This window comes from Lepidochelys kempii, chromosome 10 (genome assembly GCF_965140285.1).
Source record: "Lepidochelys kempii isolate rLepKem1 chromosome 10, rLepKem1.hap1, whole genome shotgun sequence".
Lineage (NCBI taxonomy): Eukaryota > Metazoa > Chordata > Testudines > Cheloniidae > Lepidochelys > Lepidochelys kempii.
In genome coordinates, this window is record NC_136389.1 from 30,979,526 (window position 1) to 31,005,158 (window position 25,633).

The following is a 25,633-nucleotide window of genomic DNA, read 5'->3' on the forward strand; positions in this document are numbered from 1 at the left end:
TTACTGGGAGGCAGTGTGGTCTGTGCTCATTACAATGGAAGGGACTCTGGGTTGGGGGCAGGAATCTATTTCTAGTCTTGCCCTGGATCGGCAACTCCCTGCCTCAGTTTCCCCACCTGCAGAACCAGGATAAGGCTATTGGGGTCTGTGCGCTGCAGTCAGGAGCGGTGATTGCAGCATCTGTAGACACAGCTGAGCTAGATTTGATCTAGCTTGAGGAATGATAGTGGCAGCGTCCGCAATGGCTACTTGATTAGGTATTGGAGGTTCAGGGTGGGTGTGGCTTCACTGCTGTTGTTACTTAAGCTCGCTTTGCTCTAGCTAGACCAAAGCTAGCTCCTGTCTACATATGCGGCACTTGCACCTCCCAGTTGCAGTGTAGTCAGCTTCTGTGTGTGAGGTACTGGCTGAAAAGCACTAAAAGCTCTGCATCGGGGGGGGGCCGCATGTGTGAAAACAACCCCTATGCCAGATTCAGTCCTGGAGTAATCCTGCTCATGTCAGAGCAGGGATGAAATTGCCACAATCCCTGGGGGCCAAGAGTAAATGAGAGGAAAAGTAGCAGCTGCTTTTGTCAGAGGCTGGCTATGGTGTGGTAGGATTCAGTGCTAAGGCAGTCATGACAAGTGCAGAGATAAGGCAGTTATATTTTAATCCAGATTTGAAATAGGGAAATCCCAATAAATAACCTAAACACTTATTTCAAGTATCCTTTGCTGCTTGTACATTAACATTCAAGTGAAAGCCAGCCCAACCACCCCAAGCCACAGGGGATTCCTGGGTAACACAAACTGGTCCTTCAGTTTTCCCCTGCACCCATGAATGAGCACCAGGAAATGAGCTCTCAGCAGAGATGCTGGGCGAGAGTCACCAAGGGTGGACGCAAGGGCATCTGAGGCTAGATTAAGCCCCATGCCTGGCGGTTTAGCTCTAGAGCGGCTGGTTCTGTGCTACTGACCAATGGTCCATTTAAAGAAGAGCCTACATAGTAATGTTACTCCTGCCTAGAGACCAGGGTTGAGCCAGAAGCTGCCTTCTGCCATGGACTCTGTTCCTCAGATGTTCAAAACACAAAGAGAATGTGAAGGAAGGGGGTGGGGTGAGCAGGCAGGCAGGCAGGAGGAGGAGCTCTGCCCATGGAGCTGAGGAACAGAAAGCACAAAACTGTAAGTACAGCAGAAACTGCCACCAGCTGCCCAGAGCTCCCACCCTGCATGGGAGAAAGGGGACAGATTCTCTCCTCCAACCCAACCTCAGCAGCTGCTGAGTCACAGAATGGTGGGGGTGCTCACACAGACCAGGATAAATCCTAGATGGATTAGAGCTGTATCAGCCCTACAGCCAGAGTCCAGCTCTGCATGCAGGGTTATGGAGGAGAGAGAGCTGGCTACAATTCACCAGCAGAATCCCAGGGCTTTGGTGGGAGGGAAGTGAACAATTCAGCTCCTGAGGAACCACCAGGAATGGCAGGCAGGCAAAGTCCTGAGCTTCTACCCCAGGAAGGTGGAGATGAAGACACTCGTGTCCAAATTGAGGGTGGCGTGCCACCAGCGATCAGGAAAATACAGGACCTGCAGAGGAGACAGAAGCAGGGGAGGGGGAGCTGCTTGCCTGGTCCTTCACTGGCCACGCAGCCTTGATACAGCTGCCCTCTTGTGTGGGCTCTACCTGTAGAAAGCGGCTGGCAGCCTGGGCTTTCAACTGTGACCTGAGCTTACAGTGAGAGCTTCTCCGAGGCTGACTGGCCACTTGCCTACATTGTAATGACTCTGAATAGGCTTGTCCACTCCATAGCTAATTTGTGGGACAGTGGCAGGCTGAGTCAGAGGGAGCTGTGCTGTGTGTCCATGTGGACTCTAGCTCCCCCAGGCATTGTGGTTTAGCCTCTGCGTATGTTCTAGGCAAGGGCCACATGCTCTGTTTAAAGAAAAGGAGTACTTGTGGCACCTTAGAGACTAACCAATTTATTAGAGCATAAGCTTTCGTGAGCTACAGCTCACTTCATCAGATGCATATCGTGGAAACTGCAGCAGACTTTATATATACACAGAGAATATGAACCAATACCTCCTCCCACCCCACTCTCCTGCTGGTAATAGCTTATCTAAAGTGATCATCAGGTGGGTAATTTCCAGCACAAATCCAGATTTTCTCACCCTCCACCCCCCCCCCACAAATTCACTCTCCTGCTGGTGATAGCCCATCCAAAGTGACAACTCTTTACACAATGTGCATGACAATCAATTCTCTGTGTATATATAAAGTCTGCTGCAGTTTCCACGATATGCATCTGATGAAGTGAGCTGTAGCTCACGAAAGCTTATGCTCTAATAAATTGGTTAGTCTCTAAGGTGCCACAAGTACTCCTTTTCTTTTTGCGAATACAGACTAACACGGCTGTTACTCTGATGCTCTGTTTAGTGCTCAGAACTAGAGGGTCATAGTTAAAGCAAAGGCAGGGCTCAGTGTGTCATTTCTCTGAGCAGATGCTGGGCCTTAATCAGGAGCCCAGTCTCCCTATTCATTCACCAGCTGGCTCGTGCACTTTACCCCCCTCCTACCATTGCAGGGCCCCTCCTTTCTGAAAATCCCTGCTGGGAGTGGCATTCAAGCTGCAGCTAAGGCTGTCTGGATGCTGCTACTCATGCTTGTCCTGCATCAGACTAGGTCCCTCTACTGGCAGGGTTTGGCACTCCCAAGCTCCTTTCAATTGCTGGTGCTTCATGCAGGCCTCAGCCCTGCCCTGCGAGAAGGATCATCAGATCCTGTGCTGCAGAAACCTGCTGCCTGCTCCCACATGTAAGCTAGCTTCTATAGCTAGGCTAGGCCAAAATCACCGATACTGACCTCCTTCCCGAGCTAGAGCGTGTGGCTGAATTCTTAAGAGTGTGCGCACATGTATTTATAGATAGAGTGCTTTGAGATCCTCTGACAGATGAGACTAAAGAGGGCCAGGTCACATTCAGGGTTCTTTAGAACACCCATCTCCCTAGTATTTGAGCCCCTCAGCATTGCCAAGTGAGCCCGACCACAGTCCCAGAGGGTGGGAAGTGCTGTCCACATTTCCCAGCTGAGGCCCAGACAGACTGGTTATCTGCGTAACATCAGATAGCCAGCTAGGAACGGATGCCAGCCCTGACATGTACCTGTTGGGCCCCCATCAAGGCAATATCTGAGCGCCTTGCAATCTCTAATGTATTCCCCCTGCCCCCCAAGAGGCTACAGGACTTGCCCAGGTTCACACAGGATGCCTAGAGCAGAGCAGGAAATCAAACCCCAATCTCCCAAATCCTGGGCTGGTGCCCAATCCACTGGCCCATCCTTCCTCTCTCTGCTGAGCTTTAATCCAACACTTCTCTCTGCACATTTACCGGCTGGCTCTTGAGCTGTGCTCCCCCTTCTGGCCTGGCTGGGCACTGCCTGTAACGCTACGTGGTTTTCTCCCCTGTCCCACCCGTTACACCTCCCAGTTGGCCTCCTGCATGGTAATGCCAACATCAGGGGACGTGGCCCCTTCCAGTCCAGCCCCAGCACCTAATCCTGTGACAGCTGGCCTTCTGTCTGGAAAGCAACAGTGTCAGGAATCTTACAGCTGCTTGTGCTGGTGTGTGTGTCTGGTCACTGCGTGGCCTGGCTCTGGTGCAGAAGTGCTGGCGTTGGGATTCCTGGTCCTCTGACAGCCCAGCTTCAGCACTGGGGTTCCCAGACACTGTTGCGTCAGGGTCCCTGCTGCTTGTGCAGCACCAGCGAATCTCCCCTCTCTCTCCAGACACAAAGCCCCTGGCGTTCCAAGCTGATGCACTCTACAGGTCCCTTGAGCAGCTGCAGCAGGGGGTGGGCTGGCTGGCTCACTGGGCCCTGGGGTGCAGGACTGACCTCACCAGGGTGAATGGTGCACTCCACAGGGCGGTCCTCTGGTGGCAGGAATGGGTATGCGTCCAGCAGCCAGGATAGAGTTGTCTTGTTGGGGTGGAACTCAGGGGTTTTCTCGGGGGGATACAGAAACCAGCGCTGCAAAGAGAGGGGCTCTTAGCAAACACCCCGCTCTGCCTATCATGGGGTCCCCTTTCACTGGAGACCTGCAAATCTCTACTTCCCTGCAGGGTGGGCTCCCCCTTCCTCCCCAGAGCTCAGCAGTTCCCCTTCTGCCCTCCTCTCTTGGAAAGGATGTGTGGGGTGGCCTGTCTAAGGGGAACTGCTAGGGCTCTTCCAGCTGCCCCCATAAGGGTCAGACCTGAACAGGAACCTCACTGCCTGATTGCAAGGTCTCTGGGGTATGGGCTGTTGTCTTGTTCTGTGTGTGTACATACCCTTTTGCCACAGGGGCCACTAAGGAACCTCCATCGCTGGTCCTCAGTGTGTGCAAGTGGCCAGGTGCATTATGGGGAAATTTCCCATTCCTCCAAAGCCTCAGCCACTTGTAGCAGACAGCACCCCAAGGCTGAGGGGATCACGGATCCTCTCTGGACAGGCACAGTCTGTGCTCCGCTGCCTGGATCAAATCCCCACTTTGCTAGGAGGGTGCTCTGCTCCACAGCGGGGCTGTGGATGGGGAAACACCTGGTTTTTCCAGGGTCCGTAAATCAGTCCACTCCCCACCCAGCTCTCACCTTTCTGCCGAAGATCACCTCTGAGTAACCCGGGCCATGCCAGTGAAAGGGAACCCCAGAACCGGAGCCTGCGGGCAGACAGACAAGAGATGGGATCAGATGGACCAAGCCTGGTTAGGCCATCGCTTCTGGGCAACATGTTTCCATCTAAGCCTGGGAAGGATTCCCCTACAGCCCATTCCTTCCCCCTGCCATCATCTTTTCCCAGGGTGGTACTGACCAGCGATCCCAAAGCTGTAGGCCCCGCTGGTGCCTGGAATCTGGAATGGAGGTGGCATGTATTTCTGGAAGAGGGAGCCCCACTCTGTGAAGTTATTGTCTCCAAAGAAATACAGTGTGTCTGGTGAGGAGAGAAAGAGACATCGGTAACCCCCAGAGAGCACGAGCTCTGGTCTGTCTGGGCATGCAGGCTGGAGAGGGAAGCACAACCCCGGCCAGGAGGCGGCCCCTAGGAATCCATCCAGAACTGGATTTCTCAGCCACACGGTTGAATCCGAGGCAGAGCACTAAAGAGGGTGCAGGGAGAGCCTGAACAGAAGAGCCCTCTACTCACCACTGCCCAGGGAGGCCAGGTCCTGAGGCTCCAGCAGGTGCTCCACGTATTCCTGGAATGGCACATCCACTGCGAGGGAGGAGAGAGTTCACGGCTGTCCTTCCCCAAGGTGTGTGACCTATCTACCCAGGCAGGGCTGAGGGGGCACAGCAGGGCTCTCACACTCCACCCTCCTCCAGCTTATTCCCTCTGCGGAGCCCACAGCCCAGCAGCCTGGAAATCCTTGTTGTCCTGCCAATGAGCAACACTGAAACCCTCCCTCCTAGGCCAAGTGCAATGTGTCCAGTTCACAGCTGGAGAAACCGATGCACAGTGAGGGCCAGTGACTTGCCCAAGAGCACAGAGTGGGGTTTTGGCCCAGGAAGAGGGAGGAGGCAAAGGAGCAAGCCTGGCTTACTGTGCTCCCTGGACAATGAAATCCAGAGCCTCAGGCAAGATCTTCTGTCATCAACCAGCCATGACAGCAGGAAGGGAGGCATTGGCTGAGGCCAAGCAGAGTTGTGTTTCTGACCCCTCTTTGCCCCCCACGTCTGTCTGGAGCAGCTTCCCACCACACAGCCAGCCCAGTGAGAGTGCAGCTCAGCGCATGTGCCCTGGAGCCAAGCCCCGCACCTTTACGGTAGGAATAGGTGTTAGCAGTGCTGAGACGCACCAGGCGGTCCCCGAACTCTGCCAGCAGCTTGTTCCTTGTGCAGAGCGCCTGGAATTCCTGCAAGCACAGAGCAGAGGTGACAAGGGCCCTGGGAAGGCAGAGGTGCTTGGAACGTGGCCTGGGGTGCCAGGCCAGGCTGGGAGGACCATGCCCTACTCTCGCTGGCAGCTCGAAAGCCAGATCTAGAGAAAGAGGACAGCCCTTCTTGTTCCCAAATCCAATTGGACACAGACCAACACAGAGATGCCCTGGGGCTGGTTCAGTTGCCACCGTGGGATGGAGCTTCCTGCTTAAGAATGGATCCTGGGGGGCTGCTCCAGAATCCATCATGTGGGGAGGGGAACTCCCCTCCCAAATGGATTCCCTGGGTTACTCTGATGGTCTCCACTCAGAACCCCCCAGCTCAACTCTCTCACTGCTTCCCATCACCCTGCAGCCATATGACTGAGAAGGGAGTGTCAGTATCAAGAGAAATCACGCCGTCCCCTACTGTCAATCCCCCCTTTTGGCAGAAGTTACTCCCAGCCAGATATGGAGCACGTGCCTGGCTGCCAGGAGGGCAAACATGGCTACTAAGCCTGGCCCTGGGGAAAGGCTGGAGAGGCTCCAAGGGGCTGTTTCCCTACATACAATGAGATGGCTCAGGCTGGAGGGGCATATCACAGCCAGGAGCATGTAGCACTTACCGAGTTGTCCGTGATTCCCTGGATAACAACAGGCCTGGAAAAGGCATATCTGGAAAACACAGAGGGAAATTAAACACTTTCCTGGCCACTTGGGACCTGGCACATTCTACATACCCAGCTCACTCCCATCAGAGCCCCTGGTTAACAGTACTAGTGTTAGCTGTATTGAAAACCAGCTGTAACCACCTCTGGAACAGATTTATGTACTGATACATGGGCCGAGCTGTTCAGTGCTCAGACTCAAATTCTTTGCACCTTCAGTGGCAGTGGGTGGGCAAGCTGAGGACAGACACATTCACAGACCATCTCAAGGGCAGATCTAGGTTATGGGACCTTTGGGGGCAAGGAGAGAGAGCTGTGCAGGCAGCATGGGGATGCATGCTCTGTGCTGGCACACTACCAGGTCCGCAAGGGGCTAATGGAGAAGTTGGGCTTGTGGCACTCATTATGGGAGTCACTTCTCTTCCTAGCAGTGGATGGAAAACTCTGATCAGATTCTATTGAATGGTCACTGATCTGCAAGTTGCCTGCTGACAGAGAACCCCATCTCCTAACTGGTCCCAAGGTAAACAGCACCCCTCTGGGTGCCATGAGATTTCCACAATGACCTGTGCACAGCCAGGACCCTGTGGAGTCATGTCAAGGGGAAGACCTCAGAGAATTCCCCCCCTCCTTCCCCCAGTAATAACCATGCTGATTTCATGCAGTGCTGGGTACAGGAAAGGGGCTGGTTGAGCCCTGGAGAGCAAAGAGAGCAGCACACCTACTGGTCTATGAACTGGGAGTAGGTCAGGGAAGCATCTCTCCTCTCCACCGTGCAGTGGTCTTCTTCCATCAGAGCCAAATACTTGTTCGTCAGCCTGGGGTGGGGAAAGGGACAGAGCCCTCGGCATCAATCACTGCCAGCCTGAGCATTTCCCAGCAGGTGACATCATCCCCAGAGGATCAGCAACCCCCGCAGTGGGAGTCACTGCCAGCTCCCTTTCCCTCTAACCCAGAGACAGTAACTCCAACATCAGGGTCTGTGCCAAGGGTTGCAACAGCAATGGAAAGAGGCCTGGGGAATCTGTCAGATTTCTCAGCGGGGAGCGTCAAGGAACTGATGCCATGACTGCTCCATAGAGGCAGCCGCTTCAAGGGAGGAACAAAATATTCTAGGCAGCCCCTTGCAGATGACAGGAGGGGCACTGATTGGCCCACTGGCCCGTTGTGATAAGTAACAAGGCTGCAAGCCCAGTTCTCTCTCCATGGCAACTCCAGGCTAGGTCTGCTCTCCCCCAGGGAATGCCTGGTCTGAGTCTGTTCGTGGGAGGTTGCTGACCCTCCAAGCATCTGCTCCTTCAATCAACTGGCTAAGAACTAGGCTAGCAGAAGTACCAACGGTTCTACCCCGCTGCTGTGTCCAGGGCATTAGATACTGCCAATGTGCGGGGATGGACTATGTTCTTAGGGGCCTTTTCAATCTTAGATCTGTTCAAACTGAACCAAGCTCCATGGTTGGGGAGAAGAAGAAAGAGTTCAAGAGCCACACCTAATATATAAGAACGGCCACACTGGGTCAGTCCAAAGGTCCATTTAGCCCAGTATCCTGTCTTCCGACATTGGCCAATGCCAGGTGCTTCAGAGGGAATGAACAGAACAGGTAATCATCAAGTGATCCATCCCTTGTTGCCCATTCCCAGCTTCTGGCAAACATTCCCTGCCCATCCTGGCTAATAGCTATTGATGGACCTATCCTCCATGAACCTATCTAGTTCTTTTGTGAACTCTGTTATAGTCTTGGCCTTCACAATATCTTCTGGCAAGGAGTTCCACAGGTTCACAGTGCGTTGTGTGAAGAAATGCCTTGTTTGTTTTAAACCTGCTGCCTATTAATTTCATTTGGTGACCCCCTAGTTCTTGTGTTATGAGGAGTAAATAACACTTATTTACTTTCTCCACACCAGTCATGATTTTATAGACCTCTATCATATCCCCCCTTAGTCATCTCTTTTCCAAGCTGAAAAGTCCCAGTCTTATTAATCTCTCCTCATACGGAAGCCGTTCCATACCCTTAATCATTTTGGTTGCCCTTTTCTGTACCTTTTCCAATTCCAACATATCTTTTTTGAGATGGGGCAATCACATCTGCACCCAGTATTCAAGATGTAAGCATGCCATGGATTTATATAGAGGCAATATGATATTTTCTGTCTTATTACCTAACCCTTTCCTAATGATTCCCAACATTCTGTTTGCTTGAGTGCCGCTGCACATTGAGTGTGGGCTAGGGGGATATGGAGAAATCCTTCCCCACATAAGCCATTTCAAAATGCCATCATTCCCAAGTTTGTTAAGCACTGACCAGATTTCCCCCTTTTATTTCTAAATCTAACCTTCTCTCTGCCTTTGGCATCTCCACAAGAGCACTCAGAGTTATACGCTCAATAACGCTTTGAGTTTCTCCAGTGCCTTGCTGCCAGCCACTTCACAAACATTCATGAATTGATCCTCACAATCCCCTGAAGGCAGGGAAATGCCATCATCATGACTCGAGAAACTGAGGCACGGAAAGGATAAGCGACCTGGCCATGGTTACAGTGCGAATCAGTGGCAGAACCAAGAATATAGCGCAGGTTTCCCGATCCTTAGTACTTCACTCTACTCCCTAGGCAACTCTGCCTCTAGCTGGGCCAGGCAGAGCTAGTTCTCCTGACAGTAGCCAAAACCATGCCTGGGGGAAAGGTGATCAACAGCCTGCTTACAAAACGCTAAGCAGTCAACAATAGGCTAACAGGTATCTCCTTTTGGGATACAAACCTCAAGGTAATATATAATTTTCCAGCTGTCAGGAGACAAGCAGAATGCAGTGAAGATCAGAGTGGAGAGAGTGGCAAGGTATTGACATTGTGATAAGCAGGAACCTGGTTCTTTCAGCAATGGAGGTTTCCCTGACCACCTCTCATGAGTCAACATAGCATTCTGCATGGCAGCACGTCCACTGGGGGGAATGTGGACCAGACCTGATGCTTTAAATCCCAGAAGAGACTGAGAAAATACTTGAGTGCATGGGTTGTCTACTTACCAGCCCCCATTTCCTTCCAGGTAATCTAAGTCTCCAGGCAGCGACAATGGGATGGATAGGAGAAGGAATTGCCACCACGATCCCATTTGCCCCCAGCAGCCCTCTGCTGTCTGGGGTGTCAGATTCTCTCAGAGAAGCAGGCTGGAAAAGCTAGGGAGAGACCAGTGCAGGACAGGGTGTTGAAGGCTGTAATACACCCTAATGCCAGCAGGGGAATCAATCCAGCTGTTCGCTCGCTTCTGGCTCTTTCCCTTCCCTCCCCTCTCTGAATTTACCCCCCCACTCCAGCTCTAGGCTAATACCTGCTGTACCCCTACCCGACCCTCTACCCCAACTCCCTCGCGCTGCATGTGTCGCCTCCCACGTCCCCGGGCCCCTCCAGCCCCTACCGTCTGTCTGCGTGCGGCTGCTGCTGCCGGCAAGTCGCAGCCCAGAGCCCCCCCACCTCCATTGCATTCTGGGAGCTGTAGTCCAGGCATGTCACAGCCGCCGCCACCCCGGGGACCCGCGCGCACTGACGCCTTTCAACACGGCCTGGCAGGATGGCCGCGTGCTGCTGCGCGGGCTCGTGGCCTGCGGACTACATTACCCAGCAGGCATCTGGGAGACACTTCCATTCGTGGTCCCTCAAAGGGGTGAAAGGGGAGGAAAGGCTGATGCCACATGCTGCTATTGGACTGCTGGCCTGGTGACTACATTACCCAGCAGCCATTGACAAACGTCACCAGCCGCTAAGCCACAGCTAGTCTCAGAGCAGGAAATGGGCTGAACCAAGAGCCCTTCCTCCCACAGGCCAAACACCCCTGCTCAGCGGGGGAATTTCATGGTTCAGGCCTAGCTCCCCCTGTTTTGCACCTCTGTAGCCTGTGTTCTGCCCCATTGATTCCTCCCCTCCTATGTGCTTGTGTTCCCGCCTTTTCCACCAGGTTTCCTCAGACTGATGCCAGCCGGGATCAGTACAAGGGTGACCAGATGTCCCGATTTAATAGGGACAGTCCCGATTTTTGGGTCTTTTTCTTATATAGGCTCCTATTACCTTCCATCCAAGTCCTGATTTTTCACATTTGCTGTCTGGTCACCCTAATCAGTACAAGCAAAAGCTAGCTGGTTGCTGCTGCTGCTTCCCTCCTATGCCGGGCCAGCATGGCAAGGGGCTATAGGAAGGATGTCAAGAACTTGTGGCTGTGAAAGTATTTAGGGGGCCCAAGGATAGAGGATTCTGTTCAACAAGAGCAGGAGCCTAGGAGGTGTTCCTGCCAGCATCCACCCTAAAGGGGGAGGTGGTGCAGTTGTGCAGGAGGATCAAGAAGCACAGATAACTTGAAAGTTGGTACAACATGGGTCATGCTAATCAGCATTTCAAGCCAGGTGCTCGTTGGGCAGGTGGTACAAGTTTATGACCATGAGGACAGGATGGTAGGATCTGCTCCAAAGGGGCACCTCCCCCCCACATTCTAGCCAATTTGGGGACCTTTGTAGCTGTATAGTTGTCATTTTCAAAGCACTATATAAACACTGACTCTCAACTGATTCCCTCTGAAAGTAGTTTGATGCTTAGGCCCATTTAACAGATAAGGAAAACGGAGGCTTGGAGAAGTTAAGTGACTTGTTTAAGCACATACACCAGGGTGGTGACTCCAGACTCCTAGCTCTGGGATTAAGTAGATTCTGCTCACCCCAAGGCATCTGTCTCAGTTCTACAGATTCTCCAGGAACAAGAGGATGTTCAGCTGAAATCAAAAGTGAATTGGTGAATTAATCAGAACTTTTCCCTAAGTCTCCAGAGGCTATGCCCTATTCAATATGAAGCATGCAATCTGTCTGATTTTCTTTTTCCAGAGGCAACTGCAGGTTACCTTATGCTCAGCATTTAGGGGCTGGGCTGGAGAATCAGGTTAATAACTCCCCTTTCCCAAGAATTGTTGGCTATTAGACTGTGGTCAGGATTGATCATTAGACTCCTTTCCACAAGGAGAATCAGCGAAGATGCTATGCACATGCAGCCAGAGCTGGACAAAGCAGCGTTCTTGGATGTATTCACATGTGGCAGCTGCATACAAACAAGTGACTCACTGAGGCTACTTTGTTCTTTTTTTATTCAGTATAAAAGTCAAGTTGTAGCTCAGAGTCCGGCTCAGACTTTCTTGCTCATTAGATTGGTTTATAAAGAACTATGTTTACACAATATTCCGGTACCTTTAATACAAAATTATTTACACTCCAGTCAAAAAATAAATAGAAGACAATGACTAGGAAAAGCTGTCCAGGAAGGCTCTTGGATGTTGCAGGCTTTACTGTATTTCAAGCATTGTGGAGGAACCTTCCCTACACAAAGTCAGCCTCACTCTCAATCCTGTTCAAGGATAGCATCCTGCAAGTGGTGCCGCCTCTGTAAAATCCAACAGCCTCTCCTGGCAAGTGGCTGTAACTCCAAAACCTCCACCCAAGCAGAGGCTCCAGCGATCAGTCTCCTGTGGGTTCCATTCAGGTCAGGGACTGAATCCCACCTCTCGTCAGCTGCGGGTTGGTTCCTTTCAGTTCAAGTGTATTCGCAGAGGTGGCCACAGCCCGCTGGACAGTGTGAACTGGTCTCTAGCCATTTCATGATGTGCTGCAGGTGGCCACCGTGACTGCAGCCCTGGCACCACACAAACAGGCCCTTCACCACATGGTGGCACACCGCACACATGCTGGCACACTGCCGACACCTGGCCCAGAGAGAGAAGATTACACTTGAATCAGCTGCAAAGAAAGCACCCTGGGGTGAGCGGCCAGCTCAGGCAGTGAAACCGTGGCATGTACCACGCAGCTCCCAGCTGGATCAAGGAACCCTTCCAATCAATGCAGACTCCTCAGGGCGTGAGCTCAGTCAATCCCTGCCCACACCTCAAACCTGTAACTCCTTCACTATCATCTTGAGCTCTTGCTGGCACACGGCAGGGAGTTTATAAACCAGAAACCCAAGAGAGCAGGAAAAACATAATATTGGGGCCCGACACTGGATGCCTCCCAGCAATGAAATCAACCACAAATCGAACAGCATATAAAGAAGCAACAGAACCTTGGGGAGGAAGCTTTAACCCAGGTCAGGCTGGGAACATGCATGGGAGACTGTTTACCATTCAGAAGCAGCACAGATCGTTAGTGATCACAAGGGACCCCCGCAACAGCAGATTGTATTTCTCTGTGCAGTGTGGTTCAGTGGTTAGGACAGTGCTCTGACAGGGACGTGGGTTTTATTCCCAGTGCTGCCATTGGCCACTGTGTAACCTTGAGCAAGTCACTTCACCTCTCTCTGCCTCTGTTTTCCTGCCACTTGTGTCTGGTGTATTTAGAGTAAGCTCTTCAGGGCAGGACCTCTCTTTGTGGGTGTATGCACAATAGGGTGAGCTCCACGGGGGCCTCTAGGTACTACTGAAGTACAAACAAATAATAATGGAAACTGAACTGGGTAGGAGATCACATCACATCAAGATAATGCATTAGCTACCTCCAGACAAACCCTTGCAAAATGAAGGTGCCCACCCCACTCCCCCTCCACCCTAAAGCATCTCACCTGTCGCAGATCCAGCCCTTGTTGCTCATCGGCCGCTTGCAGTTGCTGCAGTTGATGTGCAGGGTGGTGGAGGCCTGGTTGAGGCAGTTGATGGCTCTGCACGTGCTCAGTTTGATCACCTCATTGGAGATATTCCAGAGCTGGAAGCGCTGCAGCAGGTCGATATAGGAAGTGTACCAGTGCTCCTGGGGTGGGGTGGGGGGGCAAACACCTAAGTTAGCCTTGGTTCACATCAGGGTCTGTGGGCAAAGTTACTGAACCCAAACCCCCTCCCTGTGACTCCAGCCTCAGGTTAAATCACCTTTAGAAGGGGCTATCAAATGTTAGACCAAACAAGGAGGGGTGCAGAAGGGTATACCATCTAGCTACTTCATGCATTGGTTATTCTACAGTACATACAGTTAGCTGGGATGGTAACACGCCAAAGGAGATCTGATCTCTGCAGCTTTCTGCCTTTGCATTGTCAGAGAGAGAAACTAAAGCCAAAAGCATGATTCACTCTGCTCCCAAGAAATTCTTAACTCACAGTCCGTAAGACCGATGGCCTAACTGGACTCCTTGCTCAGTGGTACCTTTCCAGCTGGAAACGTTATTTCTTATTCATTTAGAGTGGCTTGGTCTTACTATATAGTCTGTGACAATTCTCCAGCACAGTGCTCCCAAGCTGTGTGGGAACAGGTTACCAGACTAGGCCCTCGACCAACACCCACCAACCTCTCTTTCAGTTAGTGTATCAGGAATGCCTTCCCCAATCTGTGCTTGGAGCTTCATGCTTGATGTGGGCTTCCTTACAGCTGTCCATGCCTTTGTCACTTCCAGACTGAGTTACTGAAATGTGCTCCAATGCAGGCTACACCTGAGGCTCTCACACTTTGGCTGGGGCCTGTCTGTTTAGCATCTCTGACAGTGTGCCAAAATCAGCACCGGCTTCCAGATACCATTCAAGGTGTTGGGTTTGATCTGTAAAGGCATCGTAGGGCCACATTCTCTCCAACTCGAGATTAGCTGGGGCATTACAGCTGAGAGCCAATAGATACATCTGGCTGTTATCTGTGGACAGCCATCGACTCTGGGATTTCCCCCTACCAGTCCAGCAGAGCCTGAGTTTGCTCAATGCAAAGTCTGCCCAGGGCTCTCCATGGGGGACAACTGGATGAAAGGAGAAGATCTGAGCACTGACAATGAGTCAACTGCAGTTATTTGTATGCCCTGGTATAGGGCAAACTGTTCTGCACTTAGAGCTCTGGAGAGTTGTGTTTTCACAAGCCCAAATAAATATACCAAGCTAGTCTGGAGCAACGACACATGCCTGCAGCCATGCTGCTCCCTTATGTCTTGTAAGACAAAAGGGTCAGTGCTCAGAAGGGAGAAGAGTCTCCAAGGAAAATCTCATGGTGCTGGTGATGCTGCAGGTGTCTATCCTCCCTTCAAGTTGGTGCTATGCCAGGGTGCCAGGAAGCAGGTACTGTGCTCCTAGTGAGACTGCCTTTCAGACCAGAGGCAGTACTGAGACATTAGACACCCTGGCATTTTCTGCAGAAGTGGGTTGTTAGCCCCAGTGATTGGGCCAGCTCCACTCCAGAGAATTACATCTACCGTTTCAACTGGATACAGCATTTGCTTTCACTGTTGTGGGACTTCGCTGTGCACTGTTAACCACATTCCCTACCCCAGAGGTGGCTGCATTTTGCTAATAGATAAGAGGTTCTTGTATTTTACAGGGAGAGTGTGCAAAGCACTCTGGGGTCTTCTGGATGAAATACGAGGGATTATTATGAGAGTCTCCAAACCCTGTTTGCTGGGAGAGGGTATGCAGCAGCTTTGCTGAAGAAGCCTCTCTCTGGGAAGTGCCTCCTCCCTACAGCGCTATACCTGAGTTTGCTCATCGATCTCTTTCCTGATCCGGTCGCCCAGCACGATGAGCACGGACACCGCCATCTGTACATCCCCCTGCTCGGCGTAGAAGAGGAGCATGTCCCGGACGATGGGGCTGAAAAAGTCGGGTGGCAGGCGGTTCTCGTAGAGCGAGTGAGAGATTGAAATGAGGGAGAAGGACTCCACAGGCGTCAGGGACACAGTCTCGGCCTCGTTGCCACTGACGTGAGGAGAGTCTGCCTTGTCCTGCAGGTGGTCCAGGGCCGAGGGGTTGTCCACTATTTCATGGCGCAGGGGAAAGGCTTCCTGAGGGAGGATGTATTCCTGTTCTTCGGCTGCAAAAAGACATGCCCTCTTCAGTGAGCAGGGTTAGTGCCACAGATAAAGGAGACACAAGGTGGGTGTGGTAATATCACTCACTTTGTTCTTTAATATCCTGGGACAGACACAGCTACACCACCACCAGAGAAAGGGGTCAAGGAGGGATCTGGCATCCTCTCTAGTGCAGTGAGTACATACAAGCACCTCCTGCTGATATCCAGCTGCACTGCAGTCATGCGTGTGCACTCACAGAACAAAGAACTCACCATGGGGATTCTCATGGTCCATCATGTACAGCTCATCCTCATCCCCCTCCACATCCCCCAGGAGATAGTCTGCAGGGACGTCACTGCCCTCTGTCTCCTCATTCTCTGGATGAGCATGGAAAGGGGAGGAAGAGCAGAGAGAGAGAAGACAAGTCAGGGTACCCCTACAGCAGCAGAACTTGTCAGACTTTCCCTGTGCCACTCTGGCGGAAAATGCAGGCTGTTTACAAACCCACAACCCAGCTGCCAACCTCTGCTCTCACCATCAGCAAACTGACCTAGGTGCTGGAGCTGGGGGTGGGTCACACAGGCACAGTGCTCTGCATGGGTAAAGCACCCTCTATGCAATGACCTCAAAGCGCTTTAGAGAGGGAGGGCAGCAGCATTGTCCCTTCCACAGATGGGGAAACTGAGACACAGAGGTGTGGAAAATGGTATGTCACGGGTCACACAGCATGTCACAGTGCAGTCCTGCCTCCCAGTTCTCTGCTCTTACCACTATCCCATCCCAAGGGACAGGCTCCAGCCTCAAGAGACTTGGGCCAATGATCTGCAGACAATTTGCACGTTCACTGATCAAAATGCCTGAGGTTCTGCAACCATGATTTGGCTGGTCTTGCTGGGACAGAGTTCTCTGGGAGGGGGGATGCTAACTGGAACTAGAACTGCATCCTAACAGGATGATGGCGTCACGGTGCAATGCAGACCAGTGAGAGGTTGTGTCACCTGCTAACAATAACCAAGACAAAAAGAGTGTCTGATAATTGCTGGCTGGCAGTTGGGTTCAAAAGGACCAGAGCAGTACCTGAGAGCGGAGAAACACTGGTATAGTTAAGGGTAGCTGTGGGACAGCATTCTGCTAGGAGCAGGGAAGATGACTGGGAGTGTGCCAGGGTTACCCTGCGAGTAGTAACCAAGGCTGCTAGAGACCATGGAGCGTGACTGGTGTGTTGCTGGCAGGCTGCTGGGATCATGCTTGTTGCCGACTGTGAATGTCCCAAGCAGGGAGTTACAGTAGCAAAGCATTTGAGGCATCCAGGGTTACAGGCAGGCGGTGACTTAACCCCCCACTGTCTGGATTGCACTCCAAACAGTGAGCACTTTGGACTCCTATTACTGAGCCAGCCACTGGCATGCTCCGTTGGCCCAGCCGTTGAAATGTTACCATCGTTGTTGATTAAGGTGGAGGAAGAATCCATGAGGATGTTTTCGGACCGGCTCTCTCCTTTGCTGCGCTCCAATCTGGACTCGTTGCCTATCCCTGATGGTATGTCCTTCAGGTTAAAGCTAGGAAGGAAGCCAAGCCCACATTAGCCCGTTTCTTTCTCACACTGAAAGAGGCCGCAGCAGCAGCTGCCGCTCTGCTTTCAACTGATGGGAATGAAGGAACTGGCCCATCTGACTTAGATCAGTGGGAAGTAAACAGCTCCTCCGCAGTGACTCTAACTTGGTTTAAGTAGCCATCTCTAGAGTGGTTCCCCCTTTCCTATCAGCCAGTGAAGTTCCCACATATCCCCAGTATGCCTGTGCGGGCCTCCCCATCCACTTCCCCTTAACACGGCCATGTCAGGGGATGCAGTGATTAGACTGCTCACCTGTTCATGAGTGGGAGGGAGGTACTGCCCTTCCCCAGGCTGTGGTTCAGGTTAGCAGAGGGCACAGTGCCAGGGCTGGAGTAAATAATTCGGAGCATCGTCCACGTCTGGGCAACCTGCCCCCAGGGAGAGAGAGGAGGGGAAGGGTTAGATTGTTACCACTGTCTGTCAACCAAAGCAACATCATCAGAAAGTTGGTTTCTGGAGCATAGTTCAGGGCCCAAGCTGAAAGCATGGGGCAGGACATGCATCGTCCCTTACCAGTGGTGTCTGTGGGGAGGGGACCTGCTGCAATGTAGAGTTTCTATCCACCTTGCAATGTTCCCTAGATCTCTCAGGTAACAGAACCGGCAGCAACCCAGGACAACACCAGAAGTGCTGGTACACTGGCATAGCTACGCGGGGAGGAACAAGGTCAAGTTTGGCCCTGGATCTGAACAGCCATAGGGTGCTGGGATCTGGGCTCTACTTTGGGTTAGTTTCTTGTCACAAACAGTGCTTGGTTGGGCTCTATGCTATTTTAAAATCTCCTTGCACATGAGTGAATTTGTGCCCAGTCCAGACAATTCTACCTCTGCTCCTTATCTGTTTCATTCTGCTCCTCCTGTGCAGGAGCAAGGTAAGACCCACTGCACCAAGGGGCACTCTGTAGTAGAGGGGACGGCAAGAGAGAGACATCTAAAGGGGAAGTAGATGTGACAGAGACAAAGGGAGAGGAGAAAAGACAGAACAGCTCTGACTACAGGTCAGCCCACAACTAGCAGGTGTTAGGTGCACGCTGACGACAGTGCATTTCTGCCCCTGGCCTTAGCAGGGAGAGGAGCACATCTCATCTCACAGCAACAACTCTTGAGGAAAGAAAGGAAAAGAGAAACAACAGAAAGAGCTTAACCCTCGGGCAACCTACATTTCCAGGTCACTTCCCAGCTCTAACACTGCTTCCATACTAGGGCTTTAAACAAACTTCTGAATGTAGAACATTGATTCATAGAAACGTAGGGCTCAAGAGGTCAGCTAGTCCAGCCTCCTGCACTGAGAGACAGGACCAAGTAAACCTAGAACACCCCTGAGAGGTGTCTGTCCGACCTGATCTTAAAAACTTCCAGTGATAGGAATTCCACAAGCTCCCTTGGTAACCTATTCCAGTACTTATCTATCCTTAGGAAAAACCTTCGAATATCGAACCTAAATCTCCCTTACTGCAGATTAAGCCCATTATTTCTTGTTCTGCCTTGAGTGGACATGGATAACAGTTGTTTACTGGTCTCTTTGTAACAGCCCTTAACATATTTGAAGATTGTTATCAGGTCCCCCCTCATTCTTTTCTCAAGACTCTAAACACACCCAGCTTTTTAACCTTTCCTCCTGGGTCAGGTTTTCTGAACCATTCATCATTTTTGTTGTTTTCCTCTGGACTGGACTCTCAATTTGCCCAAAACTTTCTCAAAGTGTGGTGCTCAAAACTTGACACAGTACTCCAGCTAAGGCCTCATGAGTGTGGAATAGAGCAGGACAAATACCTCCCATGTGTTGCAAATGATACTCCTGTTAATACACTCCAGAATAATATTTGCATTTTTCACAAAATATTGTTGGCTCATATTCAATGTGATCCACTGTAACTCCCAGATCTTTTTCTGCATTACTGCTGCCTAACCAGTTGTTCCCCTTCTGTATTTGTGCATGTGATTTATCTTGCACTTGTTTTTATTGAATTTCATCTTGCTAATTTCAGACCAAATCTCTTATCTAGGTCATTTTGAATTCTAATGCTGTCTTCCAAAGTGCTTGCAACACCTCCCAGCCTAGTGTCATCTGTAAATTTTATACGCATGCTCTCCATTCCATCCTCCAAGTCATTAATGAAAATATTGAATCGTACTAGACTCACTAGGTCTAGCATATCAAAGAGAGACCTTTCTCCCTTCCTCTGGAGCAGGGAACAGTTTTGAGGATCTGGTGGTGTTGTAGCCCATCTAACACCTTTTCTGCATTTTGTTAGGTTCCCCTCCACCCTCACTGAATCTGTATGGGGAGGATCATTCTTCACCCCCTGCCCCCACCACCATTTGCCCAACGGGGAGGTCACTGTATTGTTTTCTCCCTACATTTCTGATCTAAATCCAGTTTAGCATCATTTCCCTGTCCTCACAACTCTTCCCAGTTTAGCACCACCTACAAATTTCATGAAAGTGCAGGTTACTCTCTGTTCCAGAGCAAAGATAGTAAATAAGGACAGAACTGACACAGAGGCCTGCAGCACTCCACCTCTGCTCTCCCCATCTCAGTGCTCTGTGGTTTGCCATTGCTCCCTGTTTGCTGTCCATCAGGGAGCATGCACAGTCCTTCTGACAGGACTCCAATCCAAACCAATCTGCATTAATCTGGCCAATGAGATTGCATGAGACACCTTGTCAGATCAAACATTAGCAGCCAGATATAGCTCGGAAATCACTGTGTTTACTGTATTATGCTAAGAGAGCAGAGATGCAATAAATGTATGTAAATTTACACTATGCACAGCTGTTCCCATTAGAGGGCAGCAGACAACCAAACATTCTCTGCAGCCCGCACGACCTGTCTCCACAGTTTGTGTCTACGGTATCTGGCTATACATACGATCAAATCTTCCTATGCCAGCCACTTTGGCTTGTAGGCTCAGCTAATAAAAAGCAGAGCCTGCCTCTCCCTTTCCACAGGCTGTTAGAGGGTTGCATGTACCTGGTCGCGGTCGAGCTCTTTGGCTACCTTGGCGTTGTGGTCACACAGCTCTGCCAGGGGCCTCCCCGCCAGCGCATACTGCTTGGCTGTTCTTACAAACCAATCCATGCTGCCGCTCTCCAGGTCTGTCTCAAAGACACTCAGGGCACTGGAAGAAGAGATGTACTCGAACTGCTCCGTGGGGTCCAGCTTGCGCTTGAAGAAGATGGGATGCCGCCTATCACCAATGTAGGGCTTGCGGTTGGAGTCGGAGGAGATCAGGCTTTCTTTGGCTGCAAAGGCCAGGTCCCCAAAGAGGCTGTAGCACAGACCCTCAGGGTTGGCCCTGTCGATGGGCTGGCTGGCGTCCTTGAAGATGTGCTGGTAAAGTGTGCTGTCCTTGGAGCCTGAGAGGAGGAAGTAGGGATCATGCAGGTGGCGCCACACAATACCCGTGGTGACGTCCTTGTGCTCTTCGAACATGGCAGATGGGATGAAGGGGCGCCGCACATCCCACACGTAGATGTTGTGGTCCACCATCATGGAGCAGGTGGCGATGTGGTACTTGCACTCAGGTCGCCACTTGACCCTTGCCACAGAGGCTATGGTTTGCACGCAGTAGATCTCTTTGGCCCTGTTGGTGTTCATGTCCCAGACCTTCACCATCTTATCTCGGCCTCCTGTCGCCAGCCAGCCCCTGGCAGCAGGGAGAAAGGAACAAGCAGAAACATTAACTGGAGAAATGTCCTGGAAGTTGATCTTGGATTATTGGCTTTTACGCAAGCCGTTTAAGCCAAAGGTGGTCAGAGTGCTGCCTGCCAGCCACATGGCACTAACCAAGCACAGGCCTTGGGCACCCTCTCTTTTAGCATAGCTCACCAAAACTACAGGTCCCCGTGTGCAGGTATTTAAAGGGAACTGCGCATGCTGGGACCTGTAGTTCCCACAGACTACACCTGCATATTAAACAAAAGGGAGGATGCAATATCTTCCATTTTATTCAGATTAGGTGTGGCCCTACAGCCCCTGGCTGAGAAAATTTGGTTCCCCTGATTTAAGGCAAACTGTCCTTTCCATTTCAGTCAGTGAAAATGAGAGGGGCTTCCAGCCCCCTCCTCCTCCCACAAATGAAAGCAGAGGACAAAAAGGCTAATTTTAGGTACTTTGTGCTTCTCTCAGCTTGTGAAGATAGCTCCCCAGCGTGAGATGGACAAGGAGTTCTAGGAAGCTGTACAGGGTCCAGGAGTTGCATGCAACATTTTTCAGTATAAATTAATTATTTACTGGGAAATCTGACATTTCCTCCCTGTGAATCTCAGTTGATACCTGATGGCAAATGTGCCTAAGACACAAGCAAGCTGTGTTTTAAAGCAGCTCTCTCAATCCCTGAGCTGATCAAGTTGGTGAAACACGATGGACATACCTGATATTGCCCAGTTCCAGCAGCTCACTTCTGGTTTACTAGTTACTGCTTGCTATCCCACAGAACAGCAAGAGTGACTTGTTTTATAAGATATGCTGCTCCTTCCGATATTCAGGAGAGAGCTGTGTAACCATCCAGTTCTCAGCACGCCACCACACAGTTTTCATAGAACCACTGTGTGAAGGCATCACCTTCAGGAATTTTTTGACAAGACAGGATGATTGCCATGGGCAGAGCGGGGCTCAACCGGGGTGGTCAGTTAGCACATACCTGTCCTCTAGATGCCAGTCACAGCAGAAGACAGGCCCATTGTGAGCTGTGAACATCCTCTCGTAGCGGTCTGGCCGGCGGATGTCCCACAGCTGCACATTCCCATTCTCAAAGGTTGCAGCAAAGGTGAAGTAATCACGGATGCTAAACTGCACATCGCGCACACTTTCCGACTGGCCTGAGGGACAATAGGAACGTAGACCAGATCCGACAGGGCCCCAGCAAAGTCATTCCCCCTGGTAGTGTTAACGCTCATGTTTGCTAGACAGGGTCTACAATAAGCTGCAATGGCAGGCCAGCCTGATTCACTCCTGGACTCAGCTCAGTGCACCCTGGGTGTAGGAAAAACAAAAATCACCTCTACTAATGCTCCAAAGGAAACCAGTGGCCACCCTGGTTCAGAACAGTTTCCTTTGCAAAGCTGGCACTGCCTCTGCCCTACATAGTCCCTAAATAGAAAACTTCAGAGCTGTCAATCCAGCACCTGTCCATCATACTTTTTTTTGTCCTAGTCTCTCTCCAAATCCCTGTGCATCTCCCTTACCCAGGCAGTAACTGTGTCATCAAAACCGCTGCTTTCCTAAGGTACCAGACTTCAAGGCACCAGATATGGGCAACTGCATTGGGATGTGGGTGGGAAGAGGGTATGATTCAGGGACAATGGGAAGCAGATCCACCCTCCCCCAACAGCTCTACCACCACCCTAACAACTGACACAGATAATGCAGCTCTAGACATCAGCTACACACAATTTTCAAATCAGACCAAAAAGCTGCATGTCATGAGCCTGAGATCCCAGATAATAATGACATAGGCTTACATTACTGGCCGCTATGGACTAGAAGTCCCACCAGCAGGGACTCTGTCCCCAAATCCCTTGCTTGGATCATCATTGCCCCAGAATGGGGAAATCTTTACCACAATGAAGCACAAAAAAATGAGAGGGACAAAGGCCTGGAACATAGGGGATTATCTGGTATTTCCCCTTATTTAAGGTGATAACTGACAACTCCAGCCTGCAGCATATGCTATAAGCATCCTAATGCACAGAACACTGGCCAAGTGGGCCCAAGACTGGGGCTTGATCTAAACTTAAAACTTATACTAGCATAGCTATGTTGGTTAGGAGTGTGAAAAAACCACAGCCCTAGCAACATAGCTATGCCGACAAAACCCACAGTGGAGACACTACTATGCCGAGAGACGCACTCTCCTGACACATTAGCTAAACACTGTATGGGAAGATGGCTTTACTACATCGGAAGAACTCCTCCTCCTGTCAGCTTACACTGTGTCTACACTATGAAGCCTATCCCAGCATAGGCTCTGCAGTGTAGACATGGCCAGAGCCCTTACCAGAGAAGGTGCTGACAGAGTCTTTCTTGCGTAGGTCAAAGCATTTCATATAGCCGTCCTGGGAGCCACTAAGGAGCATATACACCTCAGTGGGATGGAAGCACACTTTGTTAACTGTCCTCTTGTGTTCAGTGAACAGCTGGTCCTGTTTGTTACGGGATGGCTTCCCGAGGTTCCAGGTCACAACCACACCATTGGTAGCTGCTGTGGCCAACAGGTTCTCATCCATCTGATGCCACACCACGTCAGCACAGCTGAAGTTCAGGGATGGCTTACGGCCAACACGTAAGTTTAGTTTCTCCACAAACTGATCTTCATCTATTGAATAGATCTTGAAGATGTTGCGACCAGCTACCACCACCTGAGCGGCATCACGACACACACTGATGGCATTAGCAGGGGCATCCAGGTGACAGAACATGGTACGTCCAGTGATGGTGTTGCCACCAAGGGCAGTGGTAACCCGGGCCATTTTCTCCATGGTTGTCCTCTGTGTGACTTCCTCTTTTTAGACACCACTGGATGCCCTGCCCAAAGAGAAGGCTTTGAGACTCACAGCTCCACATGCAGCATTCTCACAGGTGAATCCATTTCCACCAACTGTTTACAGACCTCATTAAAACTTTCTTGAAAGCAAATGAATTGATTTATGCTGCATCTAGGATTCTCTTCCTACTGTTCCAACCGGACTTGCATACCACTTTCCCTGATCACATTAATCAATCAGTCTTTAACTACAGAAACTACTGCACAGCCACTTACTTAAAAGAGTAGCTCAGATTCAGCCTTGGTGTCTCTTTGGTCACCCCCTGCATGTACTTTCCAGTAAGTCCATGTTAACCTTTCAGAGATTTCAGTTTCCTTCTTAATTCAAATATCTGAGAAAAAAAACCCATTTGCAGGAACAACTCTCGCTGTCAGTATGGGCCTGTAAAGCAAGAGAAGAATCCCTCAGAAGGCAAAATGCAGTGATGAGGACAGATGTGAGCCAATGAACTGTTCAGTAATACAAGATATACAAGACTTCATCATAAAGGTCATAATGCCCAAAGTGGTTGCAAGCACCAGAGAAAATTTCATTTTTGTTTTAATAGTGAATTTAGAGCTGAAGAGTGACTGCAGTAGAGAGGGAGGTAGTTTTTGTTATCCAGACAACTATAACACAGGCAAGAATGGGGCAAGCTCTCCATACAGACTGCGTACCTCAACCATGGAGGGGCCACAAACACAACTCTCTGCCCCCTAATGTTCCTCAAGGTGCCCCAAATCATACAGCAAAGTAATGAGATAATGGCTCTCCAGCCAACCACAGCGACCACAACCCCTCACCCACAGCCTTGGACATTGGAACCCCCTGTTGAGAGGGAGCCAAAACAACGAAGCAGTTGGTTGCCTATCCTTCCAGCCATGGGTCTGGTTGCTCCCTACAAAGAAGGGCAGAGCCACCATGGGTTACTGATTAGCAGAACAGTGGACAGTTTGGGGTGATGGGGCTCTTTACAAGGGGGCCAGAAGCCTGGGTCTCCCTGCTTAGAACAGCTCCTCCCAATCCCTTTCTTAATCCTCATCTCCTCCCTGGCAGCCCATGGCCCCCCCTTCCTTACCCCTGCCCCCTCCCCTCAGGCCCCTCCTCTCAGTCCTCCTGCCCTTCCTCCTTACCCCCCCCCCACAACCCCCTGCCCTTGGTCTCCCCCACTTCTCTTCCTTATCCCCCTTCTCCCCTACTCCTGTACCTTAACCCCCACCCATGGTCCCTCTCACCTCCCTTCCTCCCCCACCCCGTCCCCTCGAACTCTCTTCCTTCCCTCCCGGCCCCCCCCGGTCTCCCCCGACTCTCTTCCTCCCCCCCGGCCCCTCTTCCTTACCCCCCCTCGCCCGGCCCCCTCGGTCTCCCCCGGCAGCCCATGGCCCCCCCCTCTTCCTTACCCCCCCTCGCCCGGCCCCCTCGGTCTCCCCCGGCAGCCCATGGCCCCCCCCTCTTCCTTACCCCCCCTCGCCCGGCCCCCTCGGTCTCCCCCGGCAGCCCATGGCCCCCCCCTCGCCCGGCCCCCTCGGTCTCCCCCGGCAGCCCATGGCCCCCCGCCGGGCCGGGCGTGGCTCGGGCAAGGGCAGCAGGCCCAGCGATCACGGGAGAAGCGGGCCCGGGCTGGGGGCCGAGCCCGGCACCTACCGCGCGGAGCAGAACAACTTCGGGCCCGTCCGCCTCCTCCGCCGCGGCACGGAAACGCCGCTGGGCTCCGCTCCGCCCTTCCGCCGCCGGTAGCGCCCCGCCCCCAGGCCCGGCCGGAGCCCAGCAGAGGGAGAGGGGGGGGGGAGAAGGGAGCGGGGGGCTTAAGGGGTACTAAGGGGAGGGCTCCCCGGCTAGATTTAGGGGTACTAAGCACAGGGATTCCCAGGCTAGGGCTAGGCCAGGGGCTCGTTGGGGTCCCCCAGCTGGGGTTACTGAAGGTCGGGCTCCCCGGGCCAGGGTCAGGGTTACTCTGGGTAGTGATTTCAGGACTAGGGTTACACTTGGTGCCCGTTGGGTCCCCCAGCTAGGGTTACTAAAGGCTAGGGAAAGCTAAAGGCTCCCTGGGCTGGGATTAGGGTTACTAAGGGTAGAGATTCCTGCACTAGGCTTAGGCCTGAGGCTGAATGGGTTCTCCTGGTTAGTTTTCCTAAAGGTAGGGCTCCCCTTGCTAATGGGAGATCCTGTACCCCATATAA

At 51.7% G+C, this 25,633-nt stretch overlaps 2 protein-coding genes across 9 annotated transcripts; both read right to left on the minus strand.

Moving 5' to 3' along the window:
* Nucleotides 1-633: 633 nt before the first annotated feature.
* JMJD8 (jumonji domain containing 8) lies at nucleotides 634-10,149 on the minus strand. Of its 7 annotated transcripts, none has more exons than XM_073362620.2 (10): nucleotides 9,955-10,147; nucleotides 9,566-9,715; nucleotides 7,269-7,361; nucleotides 6,502-6,550; nucleotides 5,816-5,872; nucleotides 5,164-5,232; nucleotides 4,831-4,950; nucleotides 4,611-4,678; nucleotides 3,877-4,011; nucleotides 634-1,571 (listed from the first exon to the last, which is right to left on the minus strand). In XM_073362620.2, the coding sequence occupies exons 1-10, from the start codon at nucleotides 10,042-10,044 to the stop codon at nucleotides 1,491-1,493; spliced, it is 912 nt and encodes a 303-aa protein (XP_073218721.2). In that variant the 5' UTR covers nucleotides 10,045-10,147; the 3' UTR covers nucleotides 634-1,490. The 7 variants fall into 7 exon arrangements, with proteins under 7 accessions (XP_073218721.2, XP_073218726.2, XP_073218727.2 ...); XM_073362625.2 differs by having other exon boundaries at nucleotides 5,776-5,872; nucleotides 9,955-10,031; XM_073362626.2 differs by lacking the exon at nucleotides 9,955-10,147 and adding an exon at nucleotides 8,033-8,119 and having other exon boundaries at nucleotides 5,776-5,872; nucleotides 9,566-9,636.
* A 1,495-nt stretch (nucleotides 10,150-11,644) lies between these two features.
* WDR24 (WD repeat domain 24) lies at nucleotides 11,645-25,190 on the minus strand. 2 transcript variants are annotated; one of them, XM_073362628.2, is made up of 11 exons: nucleotides 25,098-25,190; nucleotides 23,690-23,855; nucleotides 22,928-23,454; nucleotides 21,572-21,749; nucleotides 19,900-20,575; nucleotides 17,179-17,294; nucleotides 16,749-16,870; nucleotides 15,584-15,688; nucleotides 14,994-15,331; nucleotides 13,122-13,306; nucleotides 11,645-12,273 (listed from the first exon to the last, which is right to left on the minus strand). In XM_073362628.2, the coding sequence occupies exons 3-11, from the start codon at nucleotides 23,406-23,408 to the stop codon at nucleotides 12,105-12,107; spliced, it is 2,370 nt and encodes a 789-aa protein (XP_073218729.1). In that variant the 5' UTR covers nucleotides 23,409-23,454; nucleotides 23,690-23,855; nucleotides 25,098-25,190; the 3' UTR covers nucleotides 11,645-12,104. The 2 variants fall into 2 exon arrangements, with proteins under 2 accessions (XP_073218729.1, XP_073218730.1); XM_073362629.2 differs by lacking the exon at nucleotides 23,690-23,855 and having other exon boundaries at nucleotides 25,098-25,173.
* Between the last annotated feature and the right edge of the window lie 443 nt (nucleotides 25,191-25,633).